Source organism: Mastigoproctus giganteus, chromosome 2 (genome assembly GCF_048544385.1).
Source record: "Mastigoproctus giganteus isolate SK-2022 chromosome 2, ASM4854438v1, whole genome shotgun sequence".
Classification (NCBI taxonomy): Eukaryota; Metazoa; Arthropoda; class Arachnida; order Uropygi; family Thelyphonidae; genus Mastigoproctus; species Mastigoproctus giganteus.
In genome coordinates, this window is record NC_143576.1 from 132,614,423 (window position 1) to 132,630,252 (window position 15,830).

At 37.2% G+C, this 15,830-nt stretch overlaps 1 protein-coding gene across 1 annotated transcript in view; it reads right to left on the minus strand.

The window, feature by feature from the left end:
* Positions 1–15,830, minus strand: part of RpL5 (ribosomal protein L5) — an 80,586-nt gene that overhangs the window by 38,633 nt on the left and 26,123 nt on the right. Inside the window, exons 4-5 of the mRNA XM_090389549.1 lie at positions 8,159–8,293; positions 3,088–3,290 (exon numbers count right to left, since the gene is read on the minus strand). Coding sequence (XP_090245675.1) covers positions 3,088–3,290; positions 8,159–8,293 — 338 coding nt within the window. The remainder of the gene's footprint in view (positions 1–3,087; positions 3,291–8,158; positions 8,294–15,830) is intronic.

The window sequence follows — 15,830 nt, forward strand, 5'->3', positions numbered from 1 at the left end:
AAAATTTTTTTATAATTGGGTTATGGATCCTGCATCTATGGAACAATATACAAAATCACATGTTCGGATTGTGAATAATTTCATACAGGAATAGATTATGGGACCAAGAACTTATGGATTTGTGCTTTTGACATGAAACTATTCAAAGAGATAGGAGACCTCTATTCATCATGAGTGCAAGGCTGTGGTTTGTTGACAAAATGGCCAGCTTGACACAGTACACTTCCAGACAATTCTGATCTATGTGCACATTTAGAGGATAACTCCAATAATCTTGTTATTTAGGGACATGCCATCACAGTACTTTCATTGTATTAATTTTTGTGCATTCATATTGTTTTATTATTTTATGAATATATTTTATTTCACTTTATATCACTTCAAATATACATTTTTATTTTTAGTATTCTAATAACATAGCTGCCAACTTTTGACTTTCAAAAAGCTGGAATCAGGTAATTGAACACAATGGAAAAAATATTCGGGGGGGGGGGGGGGGGGGGGGAGAGCAGAATTCTCCCCATCTAAGATCGCTCTTTGGATGAAATGAAATTTCACTGACAACACACATTTTACACTAAAATACAGCATAGGATTGTGCACCAACTAGTACAGATGCAAGCAAGAAAGACTTACTCCTGTGGTTCTTGTGCAGACTACACCACATCTATCTTTGCCATGATTGTTGTTACTGGGATTCTAAACCTGTATAACCTGCCTGTAGTCTGTGCAGTGGACTAGCAAGCTGTGGCTGTTTTTGTGTCGTGCTGATCTGGTGGCAGCATCTATCATATCATTAGCCCTATCCCAATGTGGCTTGGGATCCAGCAGAAGCAGATATCAAATAAACATTTTCAAAAACTGAACGAGCATCTGCAGAACTTGGGACAGGGCTGATCGAAAAACTATATTTCAATGCCGATAAGGCCTGTAAAGCACTTAAAGAATCTGTATAAACCATGATAATGGTAGGTTTTAATGTGTTCCAAAGCTAACTCAATAGCATACAACTCGGTGGCTTATCTGCTGCATTCATGGGGCATCCTCTTGGATATAGTGATATCTGGGAAGACTGCGACAAATTCTACAGAAGATTGACTTCAAGCTATCAGTGAAGACAAGAAGCCAGAGTGGTTGGCTTGATGTATAGCATAGTTTCAGGTAGACAGAAAATAATCTTTGCGAATGGGCATCATTATCTACAGTGATGTTAAGATCTCAGCATAGCTCTTGGACACAAAGTCTGTTGGGTGTTAGAGATTTTCTCATTGTGGCTCGAAAACAATTTCTACATGTGGTGATCTGGCAGGAATTTTAGTTTAAAAGGTATACACTAGCAACAACTGCTTGGGGCAGCTAATTCAATGTATAAACTCTAGATGGGATGTTTGGAATGCTTAGCAATGCACATAGCCTGATGGTGGACTGGGCCTAGCCATCAAAGTACACTATTTATAGCTGATGTATTCACCTAAGATCGATAGGCTAGTTTAGATTAGACAATTGCATGATACAAATGAAGTAAGGTGCAACAATTTGCTCTCCAGTTGCTAAATGAGATGGCACATGGTAGGTTCAGACCCCTCGTGCACTTCGACTGCAGTTGGATGTGTTGTAAGAATTTCAACTTCTTATCAAAGGAATTTACCTAAACTTGGAACAAAGGAAAAAACCTAAACCTAAACAAAGGAATTTACCTGGGGAATCTACCCCAGGAATTCATCTAAACTTTAGTTCTGGTTTGGGATGAAAGTTCCTTTTGAAACAAAAATATAGTCTTCAGAGGCAAGAATCTGAAACCTTAGTCATTGCCCAGATGTTGAGGTGGTCAATGGTTTGCTGCAATTGTCTTACAATGACCCTCAATGTTGCATGATTATAAAAATACTGAAGTCATTAGCAAAAAAAAAAAAATTGTGGCACTTAGGACTGATCCTTGGGGGAATTCTCTCCTCTTTGCAAAAGAGGCCATACATGTGAGCGAGAGAACCCCCCACACAAATGGCACTCACCTTTGAGATTGAGTGCCGCCACCACTAGGCTCACCTTTGAAAGTAGTCAAGTGGGGTGGGGATCATACAACAGTGGCAAACAGTTAAAAAAAACAATGGGTTAATAATATCAAGGTAGTCTGGTGGGGGGGGGGGAGCATACAACAGTGGCAAATAGTTAAGAGGAACCTTATTGTAATACAAACTGCTATTGTCTGTGGAGCAAGCTGAAAAGGGATATGATTACCAACAAGGATGGCGGCATCACACAGGCAGTCCATCCCCAATTGTCCTTAATATGATGATGGCAGATGGATCCAGCAAATCTACATGAAGGCCACATTCAGATTCTTGCAGTGGGTCTGTCATGATCCACTGTAAGAATCTGAATCAAAATGAGATACCAGTGATGATACCTACCTATGCCAGCACGATCCAGCTTGCTTTTGCCTTACATGGAGACTTATTTAACGGCAAATTAGGATCCATACCTGTGTACACTGAAATTCAGTGTGTGCATGCAGCTATGCAGATTAACATGTGGAATGTTGGGACCCCCAGCAGAAGATGAATTTAAATTACTCGTAAAGAAGAGGTTTCATGCACTTTAAGTTATGGAATTCAGGTATGATATTAACTTCTAGTATCATACCTGCCTTTCCAATAAATCTTGTCTGTGTCCCAGGATCAAAGGGAAGATCTATTAGAATGCAGTTTACTAAGCATTAAAACCACCTGCCAACTTCAAGCAGGTACAAGACCCCCATCTAGATGGAGCAGAGTATTCTATTAAGTCAGGCTGGGGCCCTTCACCCACAAAGATTCCCTTCCCACATGTTGATCTGCACAGCTGCATGCACACAATGGACTTCAATAATGTAATCTTGGAACCAAGATATGGGTGTTGAATCCTAATGATGCTAATATGCATCATTAAGATTCAATACCAGCAGAATCACTGGGAGGTCCCCTCACCACATAGATGCCCACATTGAGGGACATAATGATTTTCACAGCTTGCGAAATAACTGCATAGTGGATCCCCATTAAAAAAATTTACACATGATCTAACTTGTTCAATATAACAATTGACTACCTATGTGGAATATCAATTCCTCCATCCACGGCACCTTTCATTGCTCCAAAAACACGAGCTCCAGTAGTTGTACGGGCAAGACCTACATCAAGATAGCACCGAATAGCACCAGGCTGGCCATCAATACTTTCCACATTATAATCTTCTCCTGTCACTTCTTCTGCTCCCTTGTATATTTCATCCATTCCGAATTTCTTAAGTAGCTGAAAAAGTTAAAAATATTGATTATTACAAATACCCAAATCAGAACTTTGAAAAATATTAGAAATGCTTAAAAAGATATTGTTTCTGTTAAATATAAATTATCATGGTCAAGAAAAATGTGAAAACATCTAATTTACATTTATTTTTAACTTAACTGTCACACTAACTATATAGAAGGGAGGTCGCCAAATGTCTTCTCTCTCTCTCTCTTTTTGATTTATAAATTCAATGACTCATGTGGTCTTAAGTCAAAAGGATGTCAGACGGATTTTGAACAGTCTTTATGCTAAGAAAGCTCCAGGTCCCAATGGTTTTTCCACTTGTTCGTAAACCTGTGCTCCTGAACTTATTCCTGTTCTGTGTCACCTTTTTTCGTACTGAAAACAAGAAGAAAGCTCCTGAAGCTCCACTACAGATAGGTAAATCTCAGGTAGGCTGAACCAGGTCAGTGGGGCCTCAGTTGACTCACAGACCACATGTTGTGTACTCAAGCATACATTCTAAATTCTCTCACTCTCTGCGCCCCCAAATTAATTTTTAATTTTGTGTAACAATTTTAAACCAACTTCTCTAAGACCTTTATCTAATTTATTCAGTGACTCTTGTACACCTGGTTCTTCAAAAAATCCCACGACCAGAAGTCGCATTGGTCAGGGTGACCAAGATGTCTGGAAACAATGACTGAAGACCCGTTCGTCTGTAAAGTGTTGCCTTAGCAATCTTTGGACACAACGGTGGCACACACCATCTTGCATGAATATGGTATCCTGAAGGCACCCATATTGTTGCAGCTCTGGTATTGTGAAATTTGCCAACATTTCATAATATTGCTGTCCAGTGACGGAACAGGTGCAGGATCCAGTCGGTGTTACCTGTTCAAAAACATATGGCCCAATCATGAACATAAATCCACACCACACTGTCACTTTTGGAGAATGCAAAGGAGCCTTTGGATAACTTGAGGGTTTTCTGTTGCCCAAATGCGACAGTTATGCATATTCACTTGTCCTTTAAGCAGAAGTGTGCTTCATCGCTCCAAAGATGTTCCATGGCCAAGTGATATCCACTGTCACTCGCATCAGAAACTGAAGTGCGTATGTGAAACAAATATCTGCATCACCATGCTTTAGCTGCTGTAGCATGTGCATCTTGTAAGGATAGTACTGCAACACCTGATGCATTACTAGCCTTAGAGTGGAATACGGCATGTCCACTTCATGAGAAACAGCTAGCACACTTGCACTACCACATGAAGTCCACTCGTTTTTGACCCCTACCTAGTTGAACACCAAGATCGCCTGTCGCTTCAAATTTCGCAATCATTTTGCAGACAGCAGTCACAGGGCCACGCCTTATGCGCTTCTGACGTCGGAATTCTCTGATAGCCACAGCTGCATTGAGCTTCACTAATAGCACATTTTCCTGCAATGTTTGGCATTGCTGCTGTAGTGCAGGCAAACATCTACTGTATGATTTTGAAGAGACTGATTTGCTGTTATATATTGCAGTAGAGCTGAGTAGTGGCACTGTGGAATTAACTTACGATTATGCAAATAACTTATGTTATTTGCATAATCGTAACTAAGATAGAATCATACAGTGACAAATTTTGTAACTAATTTTTTTCCCTCAATAAATGGCAAGCACATTCTTTATTGTACTTGTCAAAATTTCTTCTCAGTACAAGCCTTAGAACTCGCTCCAGAGCCCTCTACATAGGGATACTTTAATTTTAACAACCCTGTGTATATATATATATATTTAAAAAAAAAGTATTAGAAGATGAAATGCACAAGGCATAATTTCTTATGGGTTTTAGTTAATTAACTGTATAATATTGGTGTAGATACACCACAGTTTACCCATAAATTTGAACTACATATGTAGTGTAAAGGCATCATTTTAATTGTATCTCATATTGTGGGTGCCTTCATGAGATAGCTGGTATCGCATTACTTCAAATAAATAGCGATTCTCCAGTAGAGAATCGTTATTTATTTTTTTTATTTTCTCTCAGTGGATACCACCACCCAGACGATCATTTCGAAGCCAGTGGGCTTCATCATCAGTGGGTGGGCCTTGTGCATTTCATTTTCTAATATATTATTATTACCTATACCATTTGGCATCTCTTATATTGTGAAAATAACTCAGCAACTGTGATGGCATTTGCATTACCAGGGAACCTGCCTGCCCACTGATGAAGCCCACCAGCTTCGAAATGATCGTCTGGGTGGTGGTGGTATCCACTGAAAATCAATAACAGTAGACTTCTCCACTAGAGAAGCATTATTTATTTGAAGTAGTGCAATACCAGCTATCTCGTTGTGAAGGCACCCAGAATATGAGTTACAATTAAAACGATGCTTTACACTACATACATGGTTCAAATTTATGGGTAAACTATGATGTATGTACACCGATATTATATAGTTATATAATAAAAAAAAAAAAAAGGTAAGCAGCAGCCATTATCAATCCACTGCAGGATGGAAGCCTCCTCAACAATTCATGTTGAGGGAAATAGACAATAATCTGCTATGCTGGTCCAGTACCGGTTGGCACATTGACTGTGGGCACCTCCATAGAAAGGAGCAGGAGCAGCAGCAGCAGCAGTGTGTAGCAAACGCTTCTTGATACTAGGATTCGAGCCCATGACCACCGCATATCCCCGGAGCAATATGGTCTTAGTTGCTAATGCTCTTAACAACCAAACAAACAACAAACAAACACTGACCGTATTTTGAATCCCGTGATTGGGATTCAAAGGGCTTGAATCCCAATCCTGACTACTTAATAACATAATATCATCTGGATATAAAAACAATAACAATCCAGTTTTTATTTTTAAAACTCCAATGTTGAAGATTTAATTTTTGGTCACTATCTTTATCTTTTACCCACATTACATCTCCACACTAAACTTGTAACTTATTCTTTTATTAAACAGTCTATGAAAATTATAAATAGAAGTGATGATATGGTTCAGCTGTGCCTCACTGCCCATTTGACTTTTTTCATAAAAACTTTTAACTTTTTATTTCCTTTAAAATATCACCCTGGATGTCATAATTTTCTAAAATTTGAAAGAGCAAATTTCTAATACTTTGTTGTGCTTTTACAAGATCAAATTCTAATTACAGGTTCCTATAATGTTCCCATGACTTTTCTATATAAACAATATGGAATTTGCAGTTTATGCATGCACAGTTTTAGTCCTGACAATGCTTTTCATAACAAGGAAATGAAAATTAATATTCCTGTTAGTACCAGATCCTTTACTGACTTTAAAATATTATTCCTTACTGGAGAACTGCATCCATGAATGTAACTATGAAGCGTGAATTTAAAAAAATACAGTAAACCTGTACAGTACAGTACATTCCTGAGAAATGCTGCGAATACCGAAAATGCGAATACTGAGTTATGGCTCTCATAGTAATAAAGTGGTTCTATTCCAAAGTATGAAATATATAAGAAAAACTAGTCTAAAATTTTGTCTATGTATGTATTATATGTAGCTTCATAATATGACTATGTACATAGTGAAATGCAAGCATATAGCATCGAAATGAAAATAAGAAACAATTTAATATTAAATGTAATATTTATTAGAAATTTCAAACTAGCGCCTTTGCTAGCTAAAAAAACTTATTCCACCAGTGCTATCACCAGTTTCGCTAAAGTGTTGATAAAGGAGTTTTGCCTTTTCACAAAGGATGAGTGAACTTAAACGGAATTTTATTTTGAGTTCGGTCTTCTATCCACAGATTTAAAGCCTTTTCCATTTTTTCTAATTTAACACCATGAGTTACAGAGCAAATTTTTGAAACAATTAGCACATTTTCACGGACACTACGGTGGATTTTTTCTTCCGATTTCTTGATTGATTGTATCGTTGACTCATTGATTTTATAATGTTTTGCCACTGAGGAGACACTTTCACCATTAGAAATTTTATCTAATAACTCAATTTTATTCGTTAATGTCATCACCTTTGATCTTTTCACATTTCTCTTGTTATTCGTAGCCATATTTTTGTATGGGTTAGAAAAAACTTGTCCACAATAAAGTCATTTTCTTTCATTAACACACTCGAAAAAAGTCTGTTTTACACTGCAAAATGGTAGATTTGTCACTTTTGTAAGCATATCAACTTATAAATTTATTCAATTTATAAGCATTTAAATTAAAAACAAACAACAAAACCTTCCATGACAAGCACATAACACATACTGAACAAGGATTTTGTCACCCCCCCCCACCCACTGAGTGCTTTTTTTGAACGGGAAAAATAATTTTAGCCATGCCCATGTTTTTTATGGCGGAAAATGTTTACGGCGCTTTAAAATTAAAGTTTTTTTAGGTTTCATTTTATATTAAATCAGTGGCCGCAAATAGTGGGGGTTTACTGTACTTCAGCATTTTCATATTTGTTATGAAATAATCTCATAATTTGGATTCATTCTAAACACAGATAAGCACTTTTAACCATAAGAAAAATTAAGAAAGAAAAGCATCATCCAGACTGTGAGCTATGGACCACCACCAGGGAAGCACTAGCAATTTGAATAATGCCTAAAATTTCTTATAACTATTAAAATATAGAAAATTGATGGATGCCAACAGAAACAATTCTGCTAAGCTAGGAGTCAGTTAAAATTTTTGATGCCAGAAGTAGGATTTAGGTGACTACAGTTTGAGAACAACTGATCTAAAAGCATTTGAGAAGTAAAAATAAGAAATTTTAAAAATTGCATTTTTTTAATATTTTTAAAAATGACAAACTTTAGCAGATTTCTACATCTGGACCATCTATATACAAATGAAAATGTTTTGAGTATCATAATGCTAAATTATAACTTACCCTTCTTGCTAACAATAATCCAGTACAGTAAGCAGCAGCATAATTAGTCAACCCAGCCTTTATGCCATACTGAGGAAGCTCATGTGAATATGCAGCACATACAATCATGTCTCCTTCAATTCTAGCAAATGCTATCTAGAAGATAAAGTATGTTAAATATATGATTACATTTCAGAATTTCACATATTCCTACTTTTCATGCATTTGATACCACTCAATATAACACATAGCAGATTTAAATTGTAATAAAAAAAATCAGCATAGGTAAAGAAAGTATCTATGAAAAACTACTTTCCCATTATGCACACACTGATCTAAATCATTATGTTAAGCAGTCACTTCAACCTATCTACGATCACATTGTCTGTTATTCCTTAAATTCTGTTAATTTTATGCTACCAAAATCTGGAAAATATCAAAACAAACCATATTTCATTTGCCATTGTACTTTTCTTCAATTCTTCAAATAGCTGTTCAAGTATCCCACTGAAGAGGACTTCACAAATTCATCATGGGAGAAAAAAATTCTACAATATATAAGCTCAATTTAATTTTATACTGTAAACTGCAAGGTAGTGCTACAGGCCATTATAGCCAGCTACTGAGTGGGAATGTTTGTATGATCAAATAACAGACTTTTGCTTAGCCAACAGCCCTAATTAATTAGAAAATTGCATTACATTTTAAAATCTTTAACAGCAGTCCAAGGAATCTCTCTAGGCTTTCTCTGGGACAGCATTCAGCAGCAATATAACAGAGTAACCATACAGATTTTTCCACTTGGGTCACTGTTTTTCAGTCCAAACAAACAAACAAGCAAACTGGTCTGCAAACACATGCTTCTATAGCATAATACACATATAGTAGTCGTAGTAGAATTCATGTGATGCAAGAAAGCAAGCTTATGTAGCAACAGCAAAAAAAAAAAAAAAAACTTTTTTTTCACGCATTCATTCCCTCTAAAGGTTTCTCAGTTCCTCCTTGAATTTATTGAAGCTATCAACTACCACAATGACAGATAGAAGTTAATTCCAGCAATCAACTACCCGCTGGCTAAAGGCAAATTTCCACACATCTATTATTTCACAACTGTCTTTCCTTCCCTCAGTTTGAATTTATACCCATTCACGTTTGTAATCGGAGCAAGAGAAAGAATCCCATCAGAATTGAGCCTGTTCAACCCATTCGAGGCCTTAAACACCTCAATCAGATCACCTTGCAGGCAACTAGTGTCCAGATGCTGCAATTTTCAGGACTTTAGCCTTTCTTGTTAAGAGGAACCCCTTCGTTCCCCTGAATCTTGTTACCCTTCTCTGTACTCATTCCAGCAGCTCTACATCCTTCTTAAAATGTGGACTCCAGACCTGTATGCAATACTCAAGATGTAGCATGTCCATTGCCTTATAAGAAGGGATAATCACCTCCTTATCCCTACTAGCAAAATTCCTGTATAACATTGAAAATACCCCATAAGCTCTTGTAGCCTGTCTGCACTGCTAAGAAAACTTCATATCTGACTGTACAATTACCATCAGTCGTTTTCATTTTCTACCACTCTAAGTGTAGAAATACAGAGCTAGTAAGTTTCTTCAGCCCATCTACCCAACTTTTCCAGATACTATTGCAGTAGCACATTGTCATTACTGCCATTAAGAACCCTGCCAACCCTTATATCATCTACATACTTGGACATTAAGCGTGATACACCTCCATCAATATCACTGATAAAACAGTGTGCCTAACACTGAACCCTGGGACTTCACTAATAACATTAGTCCGTAAAGAGCGGTATCCACTGATTATCACTCTTAAGTCTTCTCCCACTCAACCACTCTTTTATCCATTGTAGCAACTTACTCTTAATATCATACTGCTCCAATTTGTACAAAAGTCTTCCATGTGCAACAGTATTAAAAGCTTTCTTGAAATCCAAGTATATGATATCTAAATTATTTTTTGCATCCAGTTCCTTTGTAACCAGATCACAGTATCCAATCAAATTCGTCAGACAAGACTTTCCCTTAACAAATTCATGCCGTGTCTGAATTATTACTGCAGTCTTGTCTAAATGATCCTGCAATGTTTCTTTAACCAGTGACTCCATTATTTTCCACAGAACAGAAGTTAAACTAACAAGTCATTAATTAGTCATGTCACCCTTTGATCCTCTTTGGAATTGGAGACACATTTGCACATCTCTAGTCCGAGGGGAATTCCCTGAATCCAAGGATGCTCTCATAATTATGGCTAAGAGCTTGCTTACTTCCTTTGCCGCCTCCTTTAATATAACTGGATAGATACCATCCACCCCAGGTGCCTTTCTTATGTTTAACTTCAACAATTTCTCCTCCACTTTGCTCTCAGTTATTACAAAATCATTTAGCCCTCTGTTACAGTTTAATAAACTTCTGTTCTCCTCTTCCATACAAAATTCCTTCTGTGAATGTAGATGCAAAATACTCATTCAGTTCGTCAGCTATCTGAAAGTCACTTATCTTCAACAGTCAAACCATTGATATCAAGTGGACCAATCTGATTCATCCCCTTCCTTCTAAAGTTAACATACATAAAGTCCTTGCTTAGTATCCTTTGCCAAAAATTTTTTTGGCATCTGCCTTCGCTTGACTAACCTCCTTTGCGACTTGATTAGACTAGCTTATATCTACCATAGGCTTCTGTGTTACCTGATAATTTATATACATCCCATGCATTTTTCTTCTCTGCCATCAGTCTCAATCGGATGCACTTCTTTAGATTATGTATTTTTTAACTAACAACATAACCTCGCCTCCCTTCTATCCTGTCTATCCTTTCTGTACACACTGTACTCCTCAAATTCCAATTTTGCATTCCTTATCTCTGTGTGACACCACCTCTCATATTCCAACATACAGGAACTCCTCGACTTACATAAGGGCTGTGTTCCGCAGAAAGCTAAGTCAGAATTTCCCTCATGCTTGTGCAGCACTCGCACTCGCTGAATTGATTGAATCAAAAAAGAAATGTTCAACGAAAATGTAAATAGAATTATTATATTTATTCAATTTTTTATCTCATGTGCAGGAAAAATTACAAAAGCATGCAATTTTTAAAAAATTCAGAATTATAAAATTACAAAAAAGAGAGGAGACGGGCATAACATCAGTAAGCTTTACCTCTCGAGCATCATTGCCAGAATCAAGGTCCTTAGCTGATAAGTACACTGCTGCGGAAGTTGAGGGCTGTGGAGATTTAGGAGTCGGCAGCTCAGGATCCATCTTCTCAAACCTCGCCACTGCCGACGCAATTTCATGAAATGCCACTGCCACCCCCCCCCCTCTCTCTCTCTCTCTCTGGTGATGAAGTATCTTAGCTCCTCATTTGGGTCATCTTGAGCCACATCAGCATTTTCTTCTTTCACTATCAACTGCCTGCAAGTTAATAAGTTCTTCGTTACTTAATTCCTTCTTTTCTTCCTCTATTAACTCCTCTATGTATTTGACATCAACCTCCAACTGAAGTAGCTCTGCAACCTTTAAAATCTTATCTGTAACTTCTTCATATGATTTGTCTTTTCCAAATCCTTCAAAGCCTTTTACGTGCTGTAAGCATATGTTCTTCCATGCGCCATTTAAACAACTTTCAGTAATTTCTGCCCAGTCCTTATTAATGTTTAAGATGGCGTGGTAAATATAATAAGATTTCCAAGTCTCTGAATGTAAAATTTTTCTCACCGGAAAGTGCAAAATAGCACACACATTAACCGTCTACTGCAGAGAATGCCTGAGAAAATATTGTGCATAAATAGTATGCTTTGAAATTCGAAATAACACCTTGATCCATAGGTTAGATGAGTGAAGTCGTGTTTGGTGGTAGAAATATGATTCTCACGTTTGAATTGAAATCATCTAGATGCATAGGATGTTCAGGAGCATTATCTAATAGAAGCAAAATCTTGAAAGGAACGTCGCTGTCTGTCTTTATATTTTTCAACCTCGGGAATGAAGCAGCATCTAAAACAATCCTCAAAGAGAGATACTGTTATCCATGCTCCCTGGTTCGATTGGAAATGCACAGGCAGGGTGACTGATGCCCTTAAATGCACGAGGATTTCCAGAATGGTACAAAAGCAGTGGTTTTAATCTGTAATCTCCCACTGCATTAGCCCCAAGCAAGAGCGTGGCCCTATCTTTTGACACCTTGAAATCTGGCATTGCATGTTCGATCCGACATTTTTTTTCCAATACAGAGCAGTCTCACCAATGTTAAAAATTTGCAGCATTGAATAGGCACCTTCATCAATTTTTGCCAACATATCACAAAATTTCTCTGCAGATGCAGCATCAGCACTGGCGACTTCAACGCATACTTTAACGTTGTGGAAACCAGAGCGATGCTTGAACCTATTAAACCACCTGTTGCTTGCTACGAACTTGGGTTGGGGTTTGTCATACTTATCCTTAATATCTTTGTAAATACTTGTTGCTTTTGCTTGAATGTTCATTAGACTCAGGGGCACTCTCTTCTGAATCTGATTTTCCATCCATATTATTAATATGCTGTTCATCTTCAATATAGCACCTGAATGCTGTTTTGTGATCACTGGTGATCTTAAGTGCATTGACCCTTTGACATTTTCTTTTATATGCACACTGTCCTTTAAAATAGTATTCACTGTTGAAGCAGCGAGACCTAATTCCCTTGCAAGAGATGACAAACTTTGTTCTGCTTTATACTTCTTAATCATCTTCATTTCTAAATCAATTTTGTTTCGTTTCCTGGTACTGCCAGCACTTGCACTTTCCATTGGTCCCCTTTACCTTCATCACTGTAATGCGTAAATAGGAATGAAGAGAAGTTTCTAAAAATTTGTTTTTTATATGATTGAAGATTTCAGTGAAGGGAAACACATTTCACCATAATAGCGTAAAAACCCACACAATTCCAGTTATCTGTATTATTGCAAATGCAATAAGATCAAGTTTACTACTTGTTTATAATTAGATGCACTAACAGAAAAGCCCAATAAACTACAAAGTGCAAATGTTTTTATTGTTTTCAGGTCGTGACCTCCAGAAATGTGCTTTAGAAAAATATCACAAAGGCATTCAAAATTGATTTTTATAATGGAAACATATGATAATGATGAAAGGGAAGTGCAATTTCCCTTATAAATATGACCTTTTAGAGAGATAAAAAGCTTAGTAACATAGCAAAATTTTCAATTTCCAAGGACTTGGAACAATTAAAAAAAAAAAAAAAAAAAAAAAAAAAGAGAGAAAGTGTTATTGGATTCACATTACGATATTTTCATTTATTCCTATAGGATGCAAAATACATTTCCACGATTTTTTAAAGTTTGCACCGCCCTGCAAAAACTTACGTAAAGTTGAATTTCCGTAAGTCGGAGAGTTCCTGTATATGCCTTTAATGTCTTCACCAGCACTTCAAATTCATCAAAACTATTTACTATGCTCCTAGCATTGGTGTACGAACCTGTTCTTACTGTTAGTTACCCTAACACAGCCCATGTATTTATTTGTTTCATGATCATTCATTCCCACCATTCCCCGAAACCCCAGCACCCTGCCCTCTGCTCATTCTAATAGAAGCAGCGCAAGAATCACTTTCACTTCTGCTTGTGGCTACTGTTGACCTTTTTGTCTGCGAATCCCGCCAAGCTAGCAGTTTTCCAGCCCACCTATGCCCCAATAGCATCAGCAAATATTCTTGCACCCCTTCTATTTAAGTGTATCCCATCCCTGTAGAAGCAGTCTCTCCTGTTAACAAGTATACTGAGAAAAATTCTATCCCATGAGCTTAGCACAATCTCTCCAGGGTCAAATTGAATGACAAGGTTCTCATTATGTACCCCCCCCCATCATGTCTGCGCAGAATTGCAGACACTTTTGAATTTAACCATAACTCATGGCTTTTTTTCAACACTGACCTGTACTTGTTAAGTTAATCTGCATATCTCCTACTCTTAATATCATCAGTGCCAACGTGTACAACAATATCACCCTTTGTGCCCTTAAAAGATGATATCTGCTCTACAATGTCATCAACTTTTGTCCCTGGTAGATATACCCTGGTCCTATTCCATCTATCCTTTTTACACAATATATTACCCATCTCCCTGACAATGGAGTCACTGACAATAACTAGTTCCTGTGGGACCAGTGCATTTTGCCTTAGAGATGGCAGCTGTGTTGCCTGATGCACAAGATTGGGCTCTGGCATTGAGTTGAGCAGCTGAGAGCTTGGTGGGTACCCTACTTTAATACCTTCAATGGCATCTATCCGACTCTTCAAACTCGCATAGGTGCCCATCAGAAAGCTGAGCTGGCACCTAATTTCTTGACACTCTCTGCACTTAGCACACAAAAACTTCCTCCCTGGCCAGATCATGCCTTGTTCCAGAGAGATCTGCAAACATTTCACATTGTTTTAGGCTGTGATGCATTGGAGAATCGCCCCATTCGGTGCTCCCGAGTCACAGCATTCCTGCTATTTTGTGCCTGTTGCTTTGCTCTCCTAGTCTGGGGCATGATATCTAATTGAATACTATTGATTAACAATGAAAATTAATAAGATTAATAAATTTAATTATCAATCTAATATTTAATAGATTCCTAAATGCAGTGATATCTATTACACTATTTAGTTTTACATTAGAGCTATCTTACCACAATAAAAAATTGGAATTCCCTACCACTCACCCTATACTATAACAATGCAGCAAGATTCGAACGAAATAATGGGTTTATGTATATTAAGTAGTAAACTACAAAATTTCTCTATCTAGATTAAAAATAATGATCGTAACTTAGACTATACAGCTACTCATAAAATAACAAGTAAATAAAATGGTAAAAAACTTATGATTTCTTGGAACTTGAAATTCATAGCTTGCACTTGTAATGATACTCAATGCTCATGTCTGTGAGGCATATACCGGAATGTCATTGATACTAATATTTATATATTCGATTGTCTGACATGTTAAAACTGGTTATAGAATTCTGCAAAATTGATCAGTTAGTGTAATAAATTTAGATTTTGTATGAACGAGCAGTTTTGTCCTTAGTAAAATTACAATGTTCCCTTTCATCATGGAACATAGCACTTCTAAGTACAAGTGATATCTGTATGTATTTTGTCATGGCAGATATTGCAGTGCTGCTGACCAAGTGCACACATTCCCCATTTATTGAGACTATAGAAGGAAAACTGCCATTAGTTTTCATAAACTGTTTATTTCCCAAATGTTAAAGTATATGCACAATAGTAACCAAGTGCTCAGCATACAAGTACAGAATCTTGTACAAGTAGCATACAAGTACAGAATATTTAAATCCACATGACAGGGAATCAGACTGTTAGATAAGAAGAAAAACACATGGATTAGGCCGCAAACTCAAGTAAATGATATTCTTATCAAAACTAAAAAGGTCGTGGGCAGGACACAGCTCGAAGACATGACAGATGGACTAAGAGAATAATAGAATGGTAGCCATTAGGAGCTAGAAGAAAACCTGGAATACAACGACGGAGACGGACAGATGAAATTCATGAGTTTGTGGGAAATGGATGGCCATTGCACAAAACAGAAGGAACTGGAAAGTTGCCAGAGAGGCCTTCATCCTGTAGTGGACTGATAATGGCTGATGATGAATGAATGACACCACAA